Source organism: Panthera onca, chromosome C1 (genome assembly GCF_046562875.1).
Source record: "Panthera onca isolate mPanOnc1 chromosome C1, mPanOnc1 haplotype 2, whole genome shotgun sequence".
NCBI lineage: Eukaryota > Metazoa > Chordata > Mammalia > Carnivora > Felidae > Panthera > Panthera onca.
Genome location: NC_138346.1, coordinates 143,063,390 through 143,089,275, shown reverse-complemented (window position 1 = coordinate 143,089,275; position 25,886 = coordinate 143,063,390). Strand labels below are relative to the sequence as shown.

The 25,886-nt window shown below is 35.8% G+C and overlaps 1 protein-coding gene across 17 annotated transcripts in view; it reads right to left on the bottom strand.

Annotated features, from left to right (window-relative positions):
* The window catches only part of EVI5 (ecotropic viral integration site 5), a 248,899-nt gene that overhangs the window by 58,059 nt on the left and 164,954 nt on the right, over window positions 1-25,886 (bottom strand). For all 17 annotated transcript variants that reach the window (XM_078451656.2, XM_078451660.2, XM_078451658.2 and 14 more), the window contains 2 exons: window positions 18,466-18,612; window positions 10,940-11,035 (listed from right to left, as the gene is read on the bottom strand). In XM_078451656.2, coding sequence (XP_078307782.1) covers window positions 10,940-11,035; window positions 18,466-18,612 — 243 coding nt within the window. The remainder of the gene's footprint in view (window positions 1-10,939; window positions 11,036-18,465; window positions 18,613-25,886) is intronic.

Sequence of the window (25,886 nt, the reverse complement as noted above, 5' to 3'; positions counted from 1 at the left end):
AATACCATTTTCATACCATATCAAGGGTATGAACTATCAATATGATTAATAACTACTGATGTTGACCTTGATTATCTGTGTTGAGGTAGTGTTTGTGAAGTTTCTCCACTATACAGTTACTCTTTTTTTTCTGCCTTTTCCATACTGCACCCTTCAGAGGGAAGTCATTGTGCACAGTCCACACTTAAGGAGAAGCACTTATTTTTCTTCTCCTTAAGGGTAGAATATATACAACAATTATTTAGAATTCTTCTGTATAGAAATTTATCTCTTTTCCCTCATTTATTATTTTTTTAATCATTATTTATATCAGTATGGACTCATGGATATTTTATTTTTTTAAGTTTATTTATTTTATTTTTGAGAGAGAGTTATGAATGGGGGAGGGGCAGAGAGAGAGGGAGAGACAGAGAATCCCAAGCAGGCTCCACACTGTCAGTGTGGAGCAGGATGCAGGGCTCAAACCCACAAACAGTGAGATCATGACCTGAGCCAAAGTTGGATGCCTAACTGACTGAGCCACCCAGGTGCCCCTTGGATACTTACTTTATACTGTGAGTTACAATCTACTATGAAGTACTTTAAGTATTTTTTCCTTAATTGTTCTACCTTTGGCCATTAGGAGCTCTTTAGGTTGGTTCATCTGTCCCTTTAAGATACTCCTATTAATATAGGATTTTGTTTTTGAGCTTCTCCTTTCTCTAGTATTATAAGGTGTCTAGGCTCATCTTCGTCCTTACTGTATTTCCTGTCCCAGCCCTGGAATCAGCTATTTCTCTGAGGAGGCTTGGTTTCTTTTACTAGAGAATGGTATGAGAGACCAAGATGTATATGCCGGGTGTACATAAACTAAACCTTGGTAACTTTTAATAACACCAAGATGATCATTGCCATGATGGTACTTAAAGGTCTAATCACTCTTCAGTAATTCTTCAGATGCTACATACGGCAATAACTTAAAAACCTCTAGGTATTTAATTTCTTCATATTTAACTGCATACTAAAGTTGGATACCAAAGAATCTGAACACCTAAGTAAAAAAAAATTTTTAACTGAATTTTATAACACTTAATGACTACATAGCAAGCTGAGTAAAATATTCTATATATCTAACTTCCTCTGCTGAGAATTATTATTAAAACTAGGTAAAATTACAGAATAGCTATATTCATAATTTAAAATGCTTAAGATTTTGAGAAAATCATTTAAGAAAAATGAAAAATATTTTACTATTTAAGTTGCTCAAAATGAAAACCATTTTACTTCAAGGGCGGGGAAACTTCCAAAAAGAAGTTTGTTAGCCAAGAGCTGGCAGATAAACTACCACCTGTTGTGAAACCATTAACAAATTAGCTCAGGAAACTGGAAAGCACAGACTGATCACAAAGCTTTATGATAAACACCATCATTTAGTAATGTCACTGTAATTTAATGTTATTAAAACACATATTTTAAAGTTCAGTGATAAAGATTTTATCACTTCCTCTCCATCTCTGCCAAAACTGCATACTGATCTGGGCACACTGATTTAAACCTAACTCACTCATTTTAGGTCAGAACAGAATTTTGAGTGGGTGTTTTTTAAGCCACGAGTGGTTGGGGTATTGCCCATGTGAGGCATCCCTAGAGGTTATCTGCTGGGCAAACTAACGAAAGTGGGTAAATGTTACTGGCTACCAGGAAAAGAACAAAAAGTTGGATTTGAGTAGAATACACTGTTTTAAATTAAAAATTTTCCATTACTTATAACCAAGCAGCATTAATTTTATAGATGTGCTTGACCCCCAAAAGCTTTTAATATGGTTATGACAAATTAATCTGCTTATCTTTATAATAACCAAAATACAAATTCAATTCCAGGTTAAATATCAGAAAGCTTCAGTTTAATTCCTACCAATTTTATTCAACTATCTGAACAAAAATGAACTTTTCTGTGTTTTGTTCCACCTGCAAAGCAGAGCAAGTTCTATTTAATATGAATGTAAAAATAAAGTCCTTGACTAATAAATAACATTTGGATCAATGAATAAAGGTGGAAAATTCCACTAAGAGAAAGAGGAAACACTTTTTAACCACCATTTCCTCCCTCCTAAATACTATGAATTACTCTTAAAAGCATTTTTTCTGAATCAAGTTCAATTAAATCTTTTTAATATGTTAAATGTCTTTTTTTCCTTCTTAATTTTTACTTATTTTTTTTAAATTTACATCCAAGTTAGTTAGCATATAGTGCAGCAATGATTTCAGGAGTAGATTCCCTAATTCCCCTTAACCATTTAGCCCATCTCCCCTCCCACAACCCCTCTAGTAATCCTGTTTGTTCTTCATATTTCAGAGTCTCTTATGTTTTCATCCCCCTCCCTGTTTTTAGATTGTTTTTGCTTCCCTTCCCTTATGTTCATCTGTTTTGTATCTTAAAGTCCTCATATGAGTGAAGTCATACGATATTTGTCTTTCTCTAATTTCGCTTAGCATAATACCCTCTAGTTCCATTCACGTAGTTGCGAATGGCAAGATTTCATTCTTTATGACTGCCGAGTAATCACCCCAATGTTTATAGGAGCACTACCAATAATAGCCAAAGTATGGAAAGAACTCAAATGTCCATCAATGGATGAATAGATAAAGAAGATGTGGTGTATAAATGTACAATGGAGTATTGCTAGGTTAAATGTCTTCTAATTGATCACTCCTAAGCTCAAAAACCTTGAATGACTTTTCTTTTTTTTTTTTTTTTTTAACATTTATTCATTTTTGAAAGGCAGAGAGAGACAGAGCACGAATGGGGGAGGGGCAGAGAGAGAGGGAGACACAGAAACAAAAGCAGGCTCCAGGCTCCGAGCTGTCAGCACAGAGCCTGACGTGGGGCTTGAACTCACAGACCGCGAGATCATGACCTGAGCCGAAGTCGGATGCTTAACCGACTGAGCCACCCAGGCGCCCCTTGAATGACTTTTCTATCTTATTCAGACAAAGACCAAAGTTATTAGGCCCTACATAATCTGCCCTATTTAATCCTCAGACCTCCTCTACTTCCCCTCTTACTTCACCCAAGGGCTCGAATCAGACATGATCCTGGCCTTAGGCTCTTTGCCTTTATTAATACCTTAGCAGGGAATTCTTTCCCTAAATTTGCATGCCTCACCTGCTTGAAATCTTTAACTGTCCCACCCCCCCACCATTTTTTTTTTTTTTTTTGAGAGAGAGAGAGAGAGAGAGAGAGAGAGACAGAGACAGAGCATGCGCGAGCAAGTGCAAGCAAGGGAAAGACAGAGAATCTTAAGTAGGTGGAGCCCAACAAGGGGCTCAATCCCATGACCCTGAGATCACAAGCTGAGCTGAAATCAAGAGTTGAATGTTCAACTGACTGAGCCATCTACGTGCCCCTAAATATCCTTCTAATATGCCATTTCTTACAACATTATTACTTTTTATTTTTCAAAATGGCACTTTAAAAAAAGAGGTTTTTTTTTTATTTTTGAGAGAGAGTGTTGTGCTGATAACAGAGAGCCCAATGTGGGGCTCAAACTCACAAACCATGAGATCATGACCTGTGCCAAAGTCAGATGCTTAACCGACTGAGCCACCAGGTGCCCCTACAACATTATTTTAAAATAGTAAAAGTATCCTACCCTCAACATTCCAACCCTCTTCCTTTCTTACATTTTTTTTCTCCATTGTATTCATCATCTTCTAAATTACCCACTATATGATTCATTTATTTTATTCATCTGACTTCTCTACCATTAAACTTGACAATGAAAGGGATTTTTGTGGGTTTTGTTCACTAATTCTTCTAAAGTGTTTAGAGTAGTGACTAGCCCATAGTAGGCACTCCATAAATATTTATTGAACTGAGTCCAATACCACATTCAAATTAATAGTTTAATCTATTCTTTTAGTCACATCGGGACTTTTCAACACGAGTAATTAAAATAGTGTGAGATGGTTTATAAAAGAAGTCTATAACTGAGTGGGTTAGTGGAGGAAAGACAACAAAATAGACTGGGATGGCATCATGAGAGAAGGCTGATCACAGCAGGTCAAACTTAAGCTGACCTCTGAATGAAAAGCAAGATCAAAAGAGAAGAGAAGAAAAACAGAGTGAACTGGGATTTAAAGGATTTTTTTTTTAAGTTTATTTATTTTGAGAGAAAGTGAGTGTGCGGGAAGAGAGAAGGGCAGACAGAGAGAGAGAGAGAGAGAGAGAGAGAGAGAGAATCCCAAGCAGGCTCTGCACTGTCAGTGCAGAGTCAGCTGAAGGGCTTGATCCCATGACCCATGAGATCTAACCTAAGTTGAAATCAAAAGTCAGATGCGCAACCAACTGAGCCACCCAGGCAACTCAATTTGCAGGATTCTTAACCAGTTTATTGTGGCTCAAGTATAGGTAAATGCTAGAAAAAGTAGGAAATGAAGCTAGAAAGGGAGGGAAGATCAGAGCAAAGAGAGTCTTGTGCAGAGAAGCCAGACTTTGAACTCTGTCCTGAAAGCCACTGGAAGCTACTAAGTAGGTAATGAACAAGGAACTAGCAGAAAGTCAGGGAAGGACAGAGAGACAGGGAGACAGAGAATCCAAAGCAGGCTCTGCACTGTCAGCTTGGAGCCCGATGTGGGGCTCGAATTCATGAAACCGTGAGATCATGACCTGAGCCAAAACCAAGAGTCAGACACTTAACCAACTGAGCCACCCAGATGCTCCGAGGAAAGTTTATAAACTTTAAATCAGACCTAAAGTTTCAAGTTGACTGAAGCATCTTTGAAATCAAATTTAATAAACTTCAGCCTCACAAGTGTATCTACTACCAAATACTGTGTTTATACAAATGAGTATTTGTTCACCTGATGTATTTCCTCATCTAAATAGGACACTTATAAAAGTATAATTTCATATACTTTAAGAAGGCCTTAATTATATTAATAACAGATTACATAATAATATAGTTTATTAAGTGAAGAGTTGGAGAGAAATTGGTTTATGGCGGATAATTTTCTTAATTCATTTATTTAAATTCAAGTTAGTTAACATACAATGTAGTGTTGGTTTCAGGAGTAGAATCCAGTGATTCATCACTTATATATGACATCCAGTGTTCATCCCAACAAGTGCCCTCCTTAATGCCCATCACCCCATCCCCATCCCCTCCAGCAACTCTCAGTTGTTCTCTGTATTTAAGAGTATCTTATGGCTTGCCTTGCTCTCTGTTTTTATCCTATTTTTCCTTCTATGGGAAAAAATTTTATTCACAAGAGAGTAATGTTAATTGGAAGAGTTAAGTCCAAAGAAATATGAAATATCAAAATATTTGACAGAGTTCTCCCCCTAGTGGAACCTGAAAATGATTGAAAATATTTCCATGACTAAGAACAACCTAAAATGTATTATTCTTATAATTGAAAAGGCAGTTTCAGATTTTAGCAAGAGATCTATTCATGGATCTTAATGTGCATGCAATGAGCAAATGAATGAAAGTTGAATCATCAAAATGTTTACTGAAAACAAATTTACTAAATGTATTAAGAGGGAGCTAGCCATGGAGAACTCAGTAAGAAGAAATACCTTAAAAGCAGAGGACTAGGGGGTACAGAGAAATATCAATTAAGGAAGGCATAGTAGTTTGCGGAATGGTACAGAATTCTGAAAGAATGTGAAAATTCTGAAAAGTGTGTGTATGTGTAGTGGGCAGAGAGGGAGGACGGACAGGTAATGGTGAGAGATGAGATAGGAAATGCAGACTGGGGCAACAATGAGAAGGTAAGCATTTTATGCTGAGGAACTTTGATATGATTTGCTAGGTAAAAGACAGTCAATAAAAGTTTTTTATGTTGTAGAAAGCTAATTCTGATAGCTTTGTGGAAGAGCTGAGGCTAGAGAAAAGAGAACTGGCAAGGAAGTTACTACAACAGTTCAGGTAAGGCTGGGGACAGAATTCAGGGAATGGCTGGGGGAATAGAAAGGCTAAGAAAGAGTGAAAGAAAAGTTTCTGAAATTAAAATTACCTTTGATTTAGTTTTAGATTTACTCAGCACTTTTCTCTTTTGAAGGAACTGAAGAGCTAGGCAAGACACATCAGTCTGTATGAGTTATTAAAAATTATCTGAAAGCCAATCTACAAGAGTAGGTGAGTAGGTAAAAGGTTGGTAGAAATGTTAACTAGCACAAGCATTTTGTAAAAATAATTTGGTATTATCCAGTAAAGTTGAAAGTTTATATACTCTCTCTCTATATATAGCCTTGATGTAAAGGGCTAAAAAAAACGTGTAAGTGAAGTTCCTACCAGGTTGAACAATTCAGTAAGAGATGATACCATTGACCAAGACTTGAGATACAGGGGCATCTGAGTGGCTCAGTCAGTTAAACGTCCCAACTCTTGCTTTCAGCTCAGGTCATGATCTCACAGTTTGTGAGACTGAGCCCTCCATCAGGCTCTGCTCTGACAGTGTGAAGCCTGCTTGGGATTCTCTCTCTCTGCCTGTTCCCCACTCATGCTCTCTGTCTCTCTCTTGCTCAAAATAAATAAATAAAATTTAAAAAAAAAAAAAAAAAAGAAGGCTTAACACAAAAAAAAATTTGGAGGGAATGAAATAGGAACACATACAATTAAAAAAAATTTTTTTAATGTTTATTCATTTTTTGAGAGACAGAGAGAGACAGAGCGTGAGTGGGGGAAGGGCAGAGAGAGAGGGAGACACAGAATCCGAAAGCAAGCTCCAGGCTCTGAACTGACAGCAGAGAGCCCGATGCAGGGCTCCAACTTACAGACCAGGAGATCATGACCTGAGCCGAAATCGGACGCTTAACCGACTGAGCCACCCAGGCACTCCTAGGAACACATATAATTTTAAACATGTTGAATTTGAAATGCCTGTGCAACTTCTGGGGGGAGTGGTCTACTGTCCATTAAAACTATTACTCCACTCATCAAAAGATACAAGTTAGAAAACAACAATGAAAGACAAGTCAGAGTAGGAGTAGGTATTTGCAAAACATAATCTCAATAAATAAAAAACTACACATCCAAAGAAAAACACAACCCAGTAGAAAAATATATACAAAAAGACTTTAGCAGGTACTTTAAAAAAGAGGAAATCTAAGTGGCCAACATCATTAGCGATCAGGTAAATGGCAATTAAAACCATGACAAAATATCAATGTGTACCCATCAGAATGGCACAAGTTAAAGCATCTCTCACCACCAAGTGTTGAAGAGGATATGGAACAAGCAAGAACTTTCATATGCTGCTGCTGGGAGTTTAAACTGGTACAAGCCCTTTGGAAAATAAAGTTGAAGATTTGCATGCTCTGTGACACAACTATTCCACACTTTGGAATAGTTTTGGTATACATGCTAGAGAAACATGTACATGTGGTCAGTATAGTGCACAAGATTGCTCATAATCACAGCACTGTTCAAAACAGTCCCAACTGGGAAACACCCAAATGACCACTAATATTAAAATGGAGAGATACATTATGATGTTTTCATAAAATGGAACATGTACAACAATAAAAATGATTACTCTTTCTAAAATAATGTTGAACAAAGAACAGACAAAAATTAAAATATTCAATAAGACTCTACTCAAAATTCAGAAACAGGGAAAATTAAACTGTACAGAAAGGCATATAAAGATGACACAATTATAAGGAAAAGCAAAGGAGCGATTACCAAAAAACTCAAGATAAGGGAGTAGGGTATGATTGGGTAGACTTCTGGGGTATAGGCAATATCCTCTATCTTGACCTGAACAGTGATTATATGGGTAATGTGTTTACCCATATTATGTTGTTGCTTTGTATTATGAACTTCTCTGTATGTTGCGTTAGTATTTTTTAAAATGGCTTTTAAAAAAGGTTTAAAAATTATTGGGGAAACATGCTATGCCTGGAGTTACATTAGGATTTGTTGTCATACAAGATAGCTCCTGAAGCCATGTGAGACCTTTCATTTGAGCACAGCTCTCAAAAAGCCAAAAACTTGGATTTTCAGAAGAATATAAACATTCAGAACTGAATGTTTAGACTGAAAAACAATAAACAAGAAAGAAGAGAGGCAAAATTGAGTGGTGCAGGAAAGCCAAGAGAGGAGAGAATGTAAAGAGGATGATTGGCTAACAATGACAAATGAAATAAACTCAAGCAGGATAAATACTGAAAAAGTGCCAATGAATTTAGCAATTAGGATGCCAGTGATTATTTAATCAAAAGCCATTTGATGCCAACATACTCCTGATGGTAAAAATTTCATGGATTTTCTTTTCTATTTTTCAAAACAGATGTTATATTTCATTTTAAACAAGACATGCCACATATCAGGCTCTTCGTTTTAATTACTATTTCAGAATAAAAAGAGTGATATAAATCTTGCTGTTTGTGACTAAGATGTACAGAAATGTAGCAAAATTTTATAATTTTCTTGATGTTGGAAAACTACAGGCTTAAACTAGAACTGCCTGTGATACCATGATTTAAATTGCTGATTACAAATATATTATGCAGTCAGTTCATGTCTAAAGTTTTCCTGCATATGTGTTACTTTACAGGGAATATTACCAACAGAACACAAAAGCTATCTTTTTATAAACTTATACAAATCATAATGTGTTTTTAATTACTTTTGATGAGGCTATAATCAAAAGATGAGGCTATAATATATATGTCTTAAAAACTAAGCAAATTCTGAACTGAAATTTAAGACCAAAGGATATTTCAAGTAGGAAGAAATTCTAGATGCTGTAGCAAAAACTCTATTATAGCTTGGAACAGAATATAACACATTTTTAAAGAAATAAGATTTTAAGCATAATACTTTTCCCATATTAGAAATTTACTACCTTATACTGTATAAGAAATAAGACATAGAGTGAAAAAAACATTTCTTTTTGAATTCTCTTTTGAAAATTGCTTTGGCAATGTACGAATATGATAAACTTTCACTCAAAATTGGACTGAGAGCAGAGGCAACGAAAGAAGAAGTAGGAAATTAGTTAGCCATCCAAAGGAATGAAATTTTGACATTTGCAATGATGAGGATGGGGGCACCTGGGTGGCTCAGTTTGTTAGGCGTCCAACTCTTGGTTTTGGCTCAGGTCATCATCTCACAGTTCAGTTCATGGGTTTGAGCCCCACATTGGGCTCTTTGCTGGCAGTGTAGGGCCTGCCTGGGATTCTCTCTCTCCTTCTCTCTCTGCCCCTGCCCCACGTGCTCCTTCTCTCTTTCGGTCTCTCTCTCAAAATAAATAAACTCTAAAAAACAATGATGTGGATGGAGGTAGAGTGTATTATGGCAAGCAAAATAAGTCAGGCAGCGAAAGACAATACTACATGATTTCACTCATGTGGAATTTAAGAAAACAGATGAACATATGGGAAGGGGAAAAAAAAGAGAGAGAGCGAAATAAACCATAAGAGACTCTTAACTATATAGAACAAACAGGGTAGCTAAATGGGTGATGGGTATTAAGGAGGGCATTTGTTGTGCTGAGCATACAGTGTTATATGTTAAGTGATGAATCACTAAATTCTACTCCTGAAAACACTATTACACTATGTTAACTAATCAGAATTTAAATAAAAATTTGAAAAGTGTGGGGGGGGAATAGGTAAATTTAACAAAAATAAAAACTTTTGTGCATCAAAAAACAATAAGAGAACAAACAGGCAACCCAAAGGAAGGGAGAAAACATTTGCAAATTATAGTCTGATAAGGAACTGACACTGAGAATATATAAGCAATTTTTACAACTCAACAACAACCTGATTCTGTAAAGAAAATACACAAATGGCAAATAAGCAAATGAAAAGATGGTCAACATCACTAATCATTAGGGAAATGCAAATCAAAACCACAATGAGCTACCACTTCACACTGATCAGGATGGCTATTATAAAAAAACAAACAAGCAACAACAAAACCCCCAGAAAATTGACAAGTGTTGGTGAGGATGTGGCGAAATAAGAACCTTGTGCATTGGCTAGTGAGAATGTAAAATGGTGCTATGGCAAATAGTACAGCAATTCTTTAAAAAGTTAAACACAAAATTATCACATGATCCATCAATCCCACTTCTGGGTAATCCCCAAAGAATTGAAAGCAGGGATTCAAACGGATGTGTACAACCATGTTCATAGCGGCATTAACACAATAGCCAAAAGGAGGAAGCAACCCAAGTGTTCACCAATGGATAAATAGATAAACAAAATGTGGTATACACATACAACGGAATATCACTCAGTCTTAAAAAGGAAATACATGTTTTCACATACAACGTGGATAAACCTTGATGACATTATGCTAAGTGAAATAAGCCAGTCACAAAAAGACAAATACTGTATCATCTTACTTATATGAGGTACCTAGAATAATCTAATTCAGAGATGAAAAGCAGAATGGTGGTTTCTGGGGGTTTGGGGAAGAGTGGTATTAGGACATGTTCAATAGGTCAACTTCCAATTTTGCAAGATGAAAAGAGATCTGGAGACTGGTTGCAGAACTGTATACTTTAAAAGAGTAAATTTTATGTTAAATGTATTTTACCACAACCAAAAAAATGGACTTGGAAATGAACAAGTGTTGAAAGTAACAATCACTCGGGGCACCTGGGGGGCTCAGTAGGTTAAGCATCTGGCTTTGGCTCAGGTCAAGATCTCACCGTCGTGAGTTCAAGCCCCACGTTGGGCTTTGTGCTGACACTTCAGAGCCTGGAGCCTACTTCGGATTCTGTGCCTCCCTCTCCCTCACCCCCTCCTCCACTCGCATTCTGTCTCTCTCTCAAAAATAAATAAACATTAAAAAAAATTTTAAAAAACAGAAACAAACACAAAAAAATAACAATCACAGTTATTAGGAGGAAGATGTAAATGGTGCAGGAAAGGGGCAGAGGGAAGGAGAAACTATTGCCTTATTTTTGTGTGTCCTTTATCATTTTCATATGGTACCTGGATTTCCAGCTCAGCAATGTGCTGCTGTAATTCAGCCACAGCAGCTATGCTATCTGCTTCCCGGAGTCTCACAGCCATCACTTCTTCCTTGTTCTAGGGAAGAAACAAAATAAACCAAAAATAAACCATGTAATAAACCAAAAATAAAACATAAACACTTGTAATCTGCTTCAAATTTAAAAAATAACAAATAGATTAAATGAGAGAAAAAAATTGCCATTATCTCCTGAACTTGATATAAAATGAAGACCAAATATATAGAATAGCATTCCATCTTTAAGCATTGAGAAACACCACTCATGGGGTGCCTGGGTGGCTCAGTAGGTTAAGCGTCCAACTTTGGCTCAGCTCATGATCTCACAGTTCATGAGTTTGAGTCCCACGTTGGGCTCTGTGCTAACAGCTCAGAGCCTGGAGCCTGCTTCCGATTCTGTGTCTCCCTCTCTCTCTTTCTATGCCCCTCCCTGGCTCGTGCATGGTCTCTCTCTCAAAAATAAATAAAAATAAACACCACTCATATAAGTAAATGTTGCATAAAATGTTAAAATAAAAATGAACTTAATTAATTAAAAATTCGTATCACTGTTGACTGTGAAAGCTGCTCATTTTTTATGTAAGAGCAAATATTGGGGAGCCTGGGTGGCTCACTTGGTTAAGCATCCGACTTCGGCTCAGGTCATGATTTCATGATTCATGGGTTGAAGCCCCACAGCAGACTCTGCTGACAGCTCAAAGCCTGGAGCCTGCTTGGGATTCTGTGTCTCCCACTCTCTCTGCCCCTTGCCCACTCATGCTGACTCTCTCTCTCTTGCTCTCTCTCTCTCAAAAATAAAGAAACATTTAAAAAATTTAAAAAAAACCAAAAAACAAATATTGACAACTTTCAAATACCTAATGAGGACAACAGATTAACAGGCAATATGGATGCTCAGAGAGTATATTAGCTAGACAATATTTAAAAATTATATTCTTTCTGAGGCAATAAATGTCAATGAATTTTTACATTATGCTAAAGAGAACTGAAATTAATTATATCATAATTCTAACCTTCCTAGGAAAAGTATAATATTTAACTCTACTACCTCAAAATTTCATAAAGAAAAACCCCCAAACTGTATTCTACAATATCTGTGCCAAATTATACTGATCCAGAAGTAACAAAATATGAAAAAAATACTTTAGAGAAATATAGAGTATACAAAAATATTTTGCTCCTCCATTTACTTCAGTTGCAATTTAGCAATCATTAGTATAAAAAATATACAGGGTGGTAACCTTAGGAGAAATTTAGCACCAACCATGGGAGAGAGCCACCTAAAACACTTTATCCTTCAGGTTAGCCTTCAAATGACTGCAGTCTCATAAGAGACTCTGAACTCTAAACTCTAGAGAGCACCGGCTAAACTGCTCCTGAATTTCTGATTTATAGAAACTCTAGGATATTAGTGCTTATTGCTATTTTAAGCCACTAAGTTTTAGAAGTAATTTTTTAAAAAGTAATACAGGGGTGCCTGGGTGGCTCAGTTAAGCATCCAACTTTTGATTTCAGCTCAGGTCATGACCTTATGGTTCATGAGATGGAGCTCCTCGTCAGTCGTCTGTGCTGACAAGCAGAAGCCTGCTTGGGATTCTCTCTCTCCCTCTCTCTCTCTGCCCTGCCCCAGCCCGTATGCACTTACTCACTCTCTCTCAAAATAAACATTAAAAAATAGTAATAGAGGGGCGCCTGGGTGGCTTAGTCGGTTAAGCGTCTGACTTTGGCTCAGGTCATGATCTCACAGTCCATTGAGTTCGAGCCCCACGTCAGGCTCTGTGCTGACAGCTCGGAGCCTGGAGCCTGCTTCAGATTCTGTGTCTCCCTTTCTCTCTCTCTGACCCTCCCCCATTCATGCTTTGTCTCTCTCTATCTCAAAAATAAATAAAAACATTAAAAAAAAAATTAAGAGGTTGCCTTCTAAAAAAAAAAAATAGTAATAGAGAACTACTACTTTACTAATGTTAATTAACAATTTATAAAAATTATACTAATCAAAATTATTTTATGTAAATTACATATACATTTAGCTATGTAAATTTATTAATACTTTCAAATGTATATTATAAATTACATGAAATTATGTTAATCAAGTAAAAAACCCAAAATTTACCTTAATCTTCCCCCTCTCTAATCACCAAGTCTTATTGGTTCTCTACAAAAATAGATTGTGAATTTATCTATTTCTCTTTATTTAAATGCTAAAAGCTGGGCCCAAGCTAGCTACTCTGTCCTGTGCTATTTCCTGATGATCTCATATCACATCTCTCTCCAACCTCACCTTAAACCTACCTCCACACACAATGGCATGTATATTCCTTTAAAAAATAACTACATTAATTGCTACAAGCAATATCCCCTAATAAATGCTTAAATGCTAAAATTAGTTGCTGAAACTTTAAGCATATATGCATAGTCTTAAAATAGTTCCCCCCAAATATTTATTAATTACTGTGGTGGTTTTAACATATACCCACAAATTCTTTAATACTTTTTCCTTTTTTTTTTTTTAATTTTTTTAAACGTTTATTTATTTTTGAGACAGAGAGAGACAGAGCATGAACGGGGGAGGGTCAGAGAGAGAGAGAGGGAGACACAGAATCTGAAACAGGCTCCAGGCTCTGAGCTGTCAGCACAGAGCACGACACGGGGCCCAAACTCACGAACCGCGAGATCATGACCTGAGCCAAAGTCGGATGCTTAACCGACTGAGCCACCCAGGCGCCCCTAATACTTTTTCCTTGAGGAGGTATGGCTTAACACCCCTGACTGCCATCGGACTGCAGGCTGGACTTAGTAACTTGCTTATAATGAACTGAGTATAAGAGAAAAAAAGTTCTGTAGTGGAGAAAGCTGGCAGACACCAACTTAAATGACCAAGGTTACCAGCATTAACCGTAAGATATATTTATACGAAGTGTCTTCTGATATGATGTGCTGAGAAGGACACTTCAACTCTGTATTCTTTCCTAAAATACATAACCTCAGTCTAATCAGGAGAAAACAGACAATCCCAAACTGAGGGATATTCTACAAAATATCTGACCAGTATTCTTCAATAGTCAAGGTAAGGAAAGATAAGAAAGCATTAAGAAACTGTCACAGAATGGAAGAGATGGAGATATAATGAGGAAATTTGAATGAAGTCTATAGTTTAGTAATAACATTGTACCATCATTCATTTCTCAGTACTGATAAATGTACCATGTTAGATGTTAACATGTAAGATGTCAACATTAGAAGAAGCTGATTAAAAGGCATATGGTAACTCTATGTACTATTTTTGCTGCTTTTGTGTAAACATAAAAATATTTCAAAATTAACAGTGAAAAAAAGAAATCTGAAGCAAATACAGCAAAACAGAAAAAAAAAAAAAAAAGTCAGTTGATTTCCTGCTTAAAACCTTCAGTGGCCTCCCACAGCATGGCCTCTAAAATTTTACATGGTAAGAAGTGGAATCCCAACCTGCTTCTCTAGCTTTATTTCATTAGCTTTTCGCTTTATAGAAGTCTCAGCAAACAGTTCTTTCCTGCTTTTGGATCTTGAACTCTGTGACCTTTTTCATGTGAGGATCTTCCCCTGGCTCTTCATATGGTTGCTTCTGTCCTATTCTTCACGTCCCACCTTTGATACCACTTCCTAGCACTCCATTCTCCTTACCTCCCACTTTATAGTACATCATTCGTGATAATCCTATGTATTTTTTACTTTACTGTCTCACTAAACATTGTGTCCACCTTCTTCACTACTGAATCCCCAGTGCCTATAAGACTGACAAATAAAAGCTGCCCAAGTATTTGACAAATACATAATTAGATGCCATCCTTCTTTGAAGTCTCATAATCTCACCTCCTCCCAATCCTATTTGAGAATCACTGTTGTAAAATATACAAAACATGTCCTAAAATAGCATCTATTTAGAATGAAAAGTCTGGCTATATACTTTGTAAGTAACACAATAGAGAAACAGGTATTATCATGCCCTGCTGGTCAAAGTACAAAATGGCACAACTGTCAGGAGTGTTATCTGACAAAATCTATGAAAGTACAAATATATTTACCCACTGACCAAACAATCAAATTACAGGAACACATAGATATACCTCTATAGGAATATGTAGATATAACTCTATATGTCTGAAATTATATATGTATAAGGTTATTCACTATACAGTGCCTGTGACAGCAAAACACTGGGAACAATCCATGTGCACACCAATAAGGACCTAAGCACATCCATGCAATGGAAAACAATATACCTTAGAAACTAATAAGACTCTTCAAGCACTGATATTGAAAGCTCTACAAAATATAGTGACAAAAAATAAAAATAAAAATAAAAAAAGAAGAGCATACAGTATGTTAACTTTCATGTAAGAAAGTGAAAAGAGGGGCGCCTGGGTGGCTCAGTTGGTTAAGCAGCCGACTTCGGCTCAGGTCATGATCTCACGGTCCGTGAGTTCAAGCCCCGCGTCGGGCTCTGTGCTGACAGCTCGGAGCCTGGAGCCTGTTTCAGGTTCTGTGTCTCCCTCTCTCTGACCCTCCCCCGTTCATGCTCTGTCTCTCTCTGTCTCAAAAATAAATAAACGTTAAAAAAAATTTTTTTTAATTATTAAATAAATAAATAAAAGTGAAAAGAAAAATTATATATTTTTACTTGCTAGTATTTGCCTAAAAGAAACTCTAAAAGGATATATCAGAAAATAATAAAAGCAGTTACCTAACAAAAAGTAAAAGGGGTATGTGGTAGAATCAGAAACAGAATGAGGTAAAAGGGGACGGATTGCTTTGATTTATACTCAGTTAAACAATCAAAGCATTACGAGTATGTATTAAGCTAGCAAAATTTATATTATATATAAGCAACAGATTTATTTTCTTCCTGTTTCCTTCCTATCATTATTCCATGTAGGCATAATGTTATAATCATAGTAAAATACTTTGATTTTCCTCACTTAAAATTTCTTATCATACAATTTTGCAAATTCATAATTAATACATCTTTTCTCATGGACATACATATATCTATGTCTATATATCTCTCTATATTTGTAGAACCAGAAAATTTAAAATATTTGTCATCTTCAAATTTATATTTACGTAGCAAATCCCATAATCTCATTACTAAAATCTTAGGCACAAGGTGTATCTTGGAACTTCAGATTTTTTAGATTTTAGAAAAGTAATAAGGTACATACCTTAGTAGTATTAGTGGCACCTTAGTATTCTCTAGTGGCAACAACACCCATAATGAAACAGTATGCTCAGTGTTAAACACAATGAAACAGTAAAGTATAAAAATACACACCAAGTGGGATACAATAAAAATTATCCAAATGAATGTGTGTGAAATTTATGAGAAAACGTTTGGGTTTCAGAGTATTCTGATTTTTCATATTGGAGATCACAGACTTGTACTAGTTTCATTTTTAAGTGGGAATATTCAAACACAGTTATAGAGAGAAAATAACATTAATATTAAAAACAGTATCCTGATATTTTACATAAATGAAAAATAAAATGAACCTGAATAATTATTTACCAACAAATTATAAGCTATAATCATGTAGAACTAAATGAAAATTAATAAGGGGTGCTTGGGTGGCTCAGTCAGTTGAGCATCTGACTCTTGATTTTGGCTCAGGTCATGATCTCACAGTTTCGTAAATTTGAGCCCCTCTTAGGGATCTGCACTGACAGGGCGCAGCCCGTTTGAGATTCTCCCTCTCTCTCTGCTCCTCCCCCACTCATGTCCTGTCTCTCTGAAAATAAAAACCTTAAAAAAATAAATGAAAATTAATCAGATTTACACAATTAAAGGACTAGCTTGCTTGAAAAAGTTAAGGTTTATTCCTGAACTATTCCAAGATAACAAGGTAAATATATACACTTAATTAGAATGTACTAGGTGCTAGGGTAACAACACACTGGTCATTCTCAAAATCTACAAAAGGTATTACAAAAGATTGAATAAATCAATATACAGTGTAAACACAGGGGGAGACAGGGGAATCAGCATCTTTAACCTATTTTACAGATTTATTAATGAACAGCTAAAGATTAAACAAAATATATACTGGTTCTTAAAATTCTCTAAAATTCTGAATCTGAGCCCATTGCTTAAATTAAAAAAATACATATATGTATATATATTTTCATCAGCAAATTCAACAAATATTTATTTCCAAAGGACACTTTACTTAGCTTAAGTTACTAAGGCATTTGAGGAGTAATATTAAATCAAGTCATAGTGTTATCAACCAATGTTTAAGGAAAACTTACACCAGTAATGAAAAAAGATTAAGTTTAGTTCTTTATTAAAAATAAGTCAGCATAGACGATACAGCATCATAAAAACTCAATCACACATTAGAAAGACGAATCAAATTGATACAACCTCATGTCACATCACTTTATTTTTAAATTAGTCTAGTTATAACTTTCCAGAGGTACTAATTTTAAGTTAGTACAAATTTCAGTACTGCCTACAGATTTCTGTCAGTGTAAATTGTAACAGCCATGCATATTTATTAGGATGTAATTTCATCTCTGGATTTCAGTGACACTGATAAACCATTCAAGCTTCACTCTTGGTTTTTAATGACACCAGAACAAGTTGATGGAATTACAGCTTTACATGTGCCATTGAAAGTCTTATTTCTTATCATAGAATAATAAGGCTGAAATCTCTAAAGGGCATCATTCCTGCTATCTCACCATGGAAAGATGGATGACTAGTTTATTTTTAAAATTCCGTAACTTGTCTTCAGTAATCCATTCTAATGCTCAGATCACAGTCATCTCTTTAGTTATTTCTCTCTCTCTCAAACACACATACACTATCTCTTTCACTTTCTCTCTCCTTCTACCCCACTCCACATCCCCTCACCCTCTCACCACTGTTATACTGTAGATTAATTTCAAGAAAAAATTTACTTGCATTCAAATATTTTTTGATGCTTTATAAATCCAAACACTTTACACACACAAAATTAAAAAAAAACAAATTAAAGTAATGGGAAATGCACACAATTTCCCCAACCCATTGGTATATACAAACTTCTTTTGCTTTCTACCCAGAAAACATTTATCAATACTGAATGTCTACTGATAAGGTACCAATCAAAGCAGAGTTGCCCTAACCTCTCTACATTACCTATCTTTTTGGTTACGATTTTTAAAACTTCGTTTTTAAAGGGTTACAAGTCAAAATAAAAATTGTACAGAGATATCAATTTTCAACCACCTGGCTAACTTAATTCCCTACACTAGCATTTAACCAAATAGGTGAAAATGAAGTTTCCTGCCTGAAATCCACCTCAAGGCATGATGAGTTAACCTTGTCTGAAAGCAACCACCAAACCAAGTTCAGGAAAAGTTGGAAACAAAGCTAGTTCTTTTTGGTTTTATTTGGTTTTAAGACAATAATGAGACAAAACAAAAAGGCATTATTATATTCACAAAAACATTAGGTAGTTGATATATTTACCTTGCATTCAATCTCTGCTTGTTTGCGCTTTGCTTCACTTAATTGAGTAAGTAGTCCTTTGTTCTGTGCAGAAAGATACTGCACCTTCTCATGTAGACTGATCACCTCTTGTTCTGCTCTTCGAAGATGGTTACTATTGATCTGATTCTAGTAATTAAAAATATAAATACTCAGACTATAAAGACCCGAAAAAACTTATATATTTCTACCTCTCCATTTTATACCTCAGTAACATTATATAAAATGTTATTATTAGTTACAGATAAAGTTTTTTTTAACAAGTAGTTAAATACTAAAAAGAAAAAAGTATACAAGTGCTTTAAAAATCAAGCCATCCAGGGGCGCCTGGGTGGCTCAGTTGGTTAAGCGTCTGACTTCGGCTCAGGTCATGATCTCACGGTCCGTGAGTTCGAGCCCCGCGTCGGGCTCTGTGCTGACAGCTCAGAGCCTGGAGCCTGCTTCCGATTCTGAGTCTCCCTCTCTCTCTCTCTGACCCTCCCCCGTTCATGCTCTGTCTCTCTCTGTCTCAAAAATAAATAAACATTAAAAAAAAATTAAAAAAAAAAAATCAAGCCATCCAAAAGAATACTTAAGGTCCATATCAAAACCTCTTCCTACAGCTCAATATTTTCATTTATACAATAAATATCTATAAACTTTAAGAATGTTTACACAGAACTTGAAGGTATTAAATTGTGCAACAGGCAGTGTCACACAAATGAGTAGATACAGGAATATGATGAATTTGACTATTTCCAGTTCTCAAAAGAAAGTACAGACTGACTGAAAAGTACCATCACCATTTACTGAACTGTAAAATCCCTGATGTCATAAAATGTGTCATGTGCACTTTTACATTCCTCCCATGTACAGCACAGTCTTTTTATAGAGCATGGACTGGTTTTGAACTCTGACTTGTTATTTGGTCATTATCTAAACTAGTTATAATATTTGAGTCTCTATTTCCTCATCTGAAAAATGTATATAAAAATAAGACCAATTTTTCATTTAGTTGTCTTTAGTATTAAATGAGAGATTACATGCAGCAGGCCTTAATATATAGTAAGAACTCAATATATGCTAGCTGCTTAATTTATTGTAATTATAGAACATGCTAAGAAATTATATAGACCTTAAGTTGACTGACATGAGGTAGTCTTCCCATTCAAGCTTCATGCAGCCTGATTTCTCTCAACCCCAAAATATTCTATTAGGGGTCTGAAACAGTAGGGATTTTATAACCAAAGACAGGAAAATCTGGCTCCTCATTTTATAGTTTTTCACCCATAGTAAAGTTATCTAATCCCATCCAATTTCAGTACACTGTTATAAGCATAGATATTACCACTCGAATTTAAAGTCTGTGTTATATCGGTCTCTCAAAAATAAATGAAATCTTTAAAAAATTTAAAGTCTATGTTGTAGCAGTCATATGAAAAAAGTTTATGCAAGGAGTCTCACACAATGCCTGAAATTTAACAGATACTTAATAAATCCTTGGTTGTTACTATTATTATATCTATTCTGCCTCACTCTATGAAAATGACCCTGCCTGCAGTTTTTTTTTGAGCTATTTTTTTTTAACGTTTGTTTATTATTGAGAGACAGAGAGACACAAAGCGTGAGTAGGGGAGGGGTAGAGAGAGGGGGAGACACAGAATCTGAAGTAGGCTCCAGGCTCTGAGCTGTCAGCACAGAGCCTGACATAGGGCTCGAACTCACAAACTGCAAGATCATGACCTGAGCCGAAGTCAGTCGCTTAACCAACTGAGCCACCCAGGTGTCCCAAACCTGCCTTGGGTTTTAATAAAAAGATCCACATCATCTAATAGATTTAAACTCCAAAACATTCTACCACTTCTGGGTTTCTTCATCCTTACTTTTACTCATCTTCCTGACTCACTATATGTCTACAAAATAAACAGTGAACTTCTTAGTGCTCAAGTACTTAGTACTTACATACAAAATGTTCCACAACCTCTTTTTACTATCTTTCCTCCTACCACTAAACAAATAACCACACTTGAGAGGGACACACCTTCAACATAAGCTGCAAAGAATTCCCACAAATAGAACTCCTCCTTGCACCACTCAATACAAGTCCATGACCCATCATCACAAACTATACACATTAAACAAAACGCCAAATTGATGATGAGTGAGAAACAGTAGAAAAAAGGATAGCAATGACAGATTTTTTTAAAACTCTAGATAACAAAATAATCATGTAAGGACTTTATATAAAATATTTTGTTTAAAATTTTTAGACATAGGGGCGCCTGGGTGGCTCAGTCGGTTAAGCATTCGACTTCGGCTCAGGTCATAATCTTGTGGTTCATGGGTTCGAGCCCTGCGTCGGGCTCTGTGCTGACAGCTCAGAGCCTGGAGCCTGCTTTGGATTCTGTGTCTCCCTCTCTCTCTGACCCTCCCCTGCTCATGCTCTGTCTCTCTCTCAAAAATAAATAAACATCAAAAAAAATTTTTTTTTAATTTTTTTTTTAATTTTTTTTAACGTCTATTTATTTTTGAGACAGAGAGAGACAGAGCATGAACGGGGAGTGTCAGAGAGAGGGAGACACAGAATCTGAAACAGGCTCCAGGCTCTGAGCTGTCAGCATAGAGCCCGACGCGGGGCTCGAACTCACAGACTGCAAGATCATGACCTGAGCCGAAGTCGGCCACTTAACCGACTGAGCCACCCAGGCGCCCCTTTAATTTTTTCAGACATAAAAAGAGGAAGGAAAAACATAAGCATAGAACAAGTAACTATCAAAAAACATTTAGCAAATTTGAAAAACAACCAAATACATTTTCTAGAAGTTAATATAGCCAAACATATTAAAAATTAATTAAAGGATTAAATAGGAGATTAGATACATTGAAGATAGTGTCCCAGAAGAGGTAAAGAGAGTAAGGAGGTACAAAATACACCTAGTAGGGGTTGCAAGATAAAACAGAAAACAAAAAGATTAGATATAATGGTCTAAGAGACAACAATAGTTGAGAATTTTTTACAACTGGAAGAAATATACATATGAATCTACTATTCATGAAGCACAACTAATTCCAAACAGGATAAATACAAATAAACCCTCAATAAGATACATTTTAACAAAACAGAATGCTAAAGAGAAGACGAGACAGGAGCATCTGGGGGGCTCAGCTGCTTAAGTACTTGACTCTTGATTTCAGCTCAGGTCATGACCTTACAGTTCATGGGTTTGAGCCCCACAAGGGGCTCTGGGCTGGAAGTGCAAAGCCAGCTTGGGGTTTTCTCTCTCCTCCCCTCTCTCTCTGCCCCTCTCCTGCTAGCACGTTCTCTCTCTCTCAAAATAAATAACTAAAAAAAAAAAAAAAAAAAAGAAGAGACAAATCAGACATCAATAGGAAAAATCTGTAGTGCTTAAAAAAATAAATTTCATCCTACAACAGTACATTTAGCTAAACTATAAGAGTGCGAAAAAGTACACCTATTTTAAGAAAGTGAGAGTTTACAATTCATGATTGAAATTGGAAAAAACTGTTAAATAAAAGTGAGAGAGAGCAAAAACGCAGCAAACAAGTAGACAAATCAAATAAGCCCTGACTCCATAGAATAATAATGTCTAATAATTTAGAGATATAAAAAATGTATAATAGTAAGATACAAGACTGGAAATGGAAGAAGAGCATATAGAGATCTTCTAAGGCCCTTACACACTTTTAAAGGAAGATGGAGATAATTATCAACATCAAACTCTGTTTAGTCTCAGATGAGACTTTTTTTTTTTCAGGTAATAAACACTAATAGAAAACAAATGGAATTATAAAAGTCAAACTAGCAGAAGAGAAAGAAACATCTAAATCCAATAAAAAGCAAGAAAGGAAAAAAAACACAAAAAAGAAATGAAGTAAAAAATTTTCAAATATATCATAATAAACAGTTTTGATTTCTGATGAGGATATAGAGTAGAAAGAGGATTGTTTCCACCCTTTCAATTAAAAAAAAAAAAAAAAAAAGCTGGCCAAACTCTCGATTAATGACTTTTGTTGAAACCAGAGAGGTGAGCACACAGGGCAACAAACTAACCCCAAATCTAAGGACAGACAGGGCAGATGAAGCCAGAAACTGTTAAGAATAATTTAGCCAGAGGCCAAGTATTGGCTGGCTAGAGAGTGTGGAGCCTAACGGAGCAAAACAGTTCACAAGCTTTTGTACACTTTTTCTTCATGGACCCCAACAGGTACACACAAAAAAGATGGATGAAAGCCTTGAGAAAGAGATCTCCATAGTAAAGGCTTGAGGGAGGAGAACAGCAGCCAATACAGAAGCACTAAACCTTGCTTATTTCTTCTACAGAACAAAAGGTTTCATCCGTTACTATCAGAAACACTGGTGCCCTTAGAACATTGGGGAAACCACCGTATCTGAGAAAGGGACAGGACTATATTTTGGGCCTAGGACTATATAGCTGGTGGTAGGGCAGGAGCACTAAGAAAGTCAAACACGCCAGATCCAGGGGCACAATGCAGCCTAAGACTGAGGCTTTATCAAAACAATGGGGAACACTCTGGCCCTCCAACTTCCTGTAACAAGTAAGAGTGGAATACTGCTGGAGACGGAAAAGTGCGAAAAATTGAAATTGGAAAAAAACTGTTAAATAAAAGTGAGAGAGAGCAAAAACGCTCTGAAGCACTCTCTGAAGTGCTGTACACATGGAAGACCTAAAAGACATTGAGAAAAGCCTCTGGCAAACCAGCCTCTAATCTAAAAATAAGATAGTGTTAGAGGAATTTGAAGCCTGTGGTGCAATGAGGGTAACCACAGAAACAACAAACCTCAAAACCAGCCCAACTCCTGACTATATTAACTCAAATCCCCCACATTAAAGGCCTACCAGAAGAAAAGGTATGCCCATTTCCAGGCATAAAAACTACTTACCTCAGTCTACTGTCCTACACTAGACACTCAGTTTTCAACAAAAAATTACAAAGCATAGGAAAAAGAAAAAACCAAACACTACCAAGAGACAAAGCAATCAACAGAATTGGCCTCATACAGGACACAGATATTAAAATTACCTAACAGGGAATTTAAAATAACTGTAATTAACATGTTAAGGCTCTAAGAGAAAGGTTAAAAACATTCAAGATCACATACTTAATATAAGCAGAGAAATGAAAACTGTAAGAATCAAACAGAAATGCTAGAAATGAAAAACACAGTAACAGATGTGAAGAATGCCTTCAATGGCTCATCAGACAACTCCCAAAGTGGAGCAAAGAATCAGTGAACTTAAAGATAAATCAATAGAAATATTTAACACAATAGAAACTGAAACACAAAGAGAACAAATAATGAGAAGAAAAATGAAAAGAGCATCGAAGAGTTACTATCAATATCAAATAATCTAACGTATGTGTAATGGGAATCCCAGGAGGAGAAAAGAATATGGAACGGACAGAAGAAATATCTGAAGAAAGAATAACCAAGAATTTTCCAAATTTCATGGTAGATAGAAATCCACAGGTCCAAGAAACTCAGAGGGAAACAAAACAAAAAATACAGCAAGTCATTTCATATTCAGAGTGCTAAAAACAAAAGAGAAAATCTTAAAAGTAACCAGAGGATAAAACACATTACATGCAGATAAACAAAAATTATAACAGAATTCTGGTTTACATGGTTACTGACAAGAAGAGTAACTTTAAGTGTTGAAGGAAAAACAACAACCCAGATTTCAATATCCAGCAAATATATATTTTAAAATTGGAGAAATACTTTCCCAAACAAACAAAACTAAAAATCCACTGCCAGCTGATCAGCAGTACAAGACATGTTAAAGAGATTTCTTAAGCAGAAGGAATATGACACCAGACAGAAACATGGATCTGTACAAAAAAATAGAATACTGAAAAATGGAATAATTGAAGGAAATAAATATCATTAAATTTTTTTTTAATTTCTCTGAAAGGTAACTGATTAAAGCAAGACTAGTAGCACATATGACATATTTGTACTATATGTAAAAGCAAAATATATGACAACAAATAGCACAAAGGATAGGAGGAAGAACTGGGAATATACTGTTGTAAGGTCCTTATACTACATGTGAGGAATATTATTTGAAGATTAGCTCTCATTAGGTGCATATTAAAAAACATAGAGCAACCAGTAAAAAAAAAAAAAAAAAAAATTAAGGAATATAAAGAAGTCACTTGTGGAGATAAAATGGAATCATAATGCCCAATAAATCCAAGAGGAAATAGAAAAAGAAAAGATAAAGAACAGATGGAACAAACAGAAATAGCTAGCAAGGTGACAGATATTAATCCAAACTGAATCATCAAACATAGACTAACCATGACTGCTAAAAGAGACTGGGACTCCATTTTTAGAGCTTTATTGAGACATACACATAAAAGTCACCCACTTAAAGTATACCTACACTTCAGCAGTTTAGTACAGTCAGAGTTGTACAACCATGTGTCAAACTGGATTTTTAAAAATGTTCATCTATATGCAGTTTATCAAAGATATAAACAGGCTGAAATTAAAAAGATGGAAAAAGATAAATAAGGCAGAGACTGAAAAAGAACAGCTTAGAGGTGCCTGGGTGGTTCAGTCGGTTAAGCATTCGACTCTTCATTTTGGCTCAGGTCATGATCTCACGGTTTATGAATTTGAGTCCCACATCAGGCTCTGTGCAGACAGTGCAGAGCATGCTTGGGATTCTCTCTCTCTCTCCCTCTCACTCTTTTCCTCCCCCACTTCTGCTTGCGCGCTCTCTCTAAATAAATAAATAAACTTAAAAAATAAAATAAACATCTTAGATAACTGTATTAAGATAGACTAAATCAAAATGCATCCTGAAAGATAAAGAGGGTCAGTATATAATAACATTCATTTTAAACTTTTGTAAAGTTTATTTATTTTAAGAGAGAGCAAGCAAGCAGGGAAGGGGCAGAGAGAGAGAGAGAGAGAGAGAGAGAGAGAGAGAAAGAGAAAGAGAAAGAGAAAATCCCAAACAGGCTCCATGCTGTCAGTGCACAGCCCGATGCAGGGCTCAATCTCACAAACCATAAGATCATAACCTGATCCAAGATCAAGAGTCTGGTGCTTAACCAACTGAGCCACCCAGGTGCCCCTAATAAGATTCATTTACTAGAAAAAAATGACAATTAAAAATTTGTGTGTCCCTCTAAAAGTGGCTCAGAATATTTTAAGCCAAAAAACTGTCATAATCTAAGGAGAAACAAATCTACAATCACAAGAGAAGGTATCTATTTGTTAGTATTTGAAACATCAGGTGATACACACAACTAGAAAGAATATAGAAGATACAAACAGTATAATGAAGAAGTTTGATCTAATATAAGTAAGACTCTACAGACTACATTCTGTGACCACAAAGCAATTTCGTTAAACGAATGACATAAAC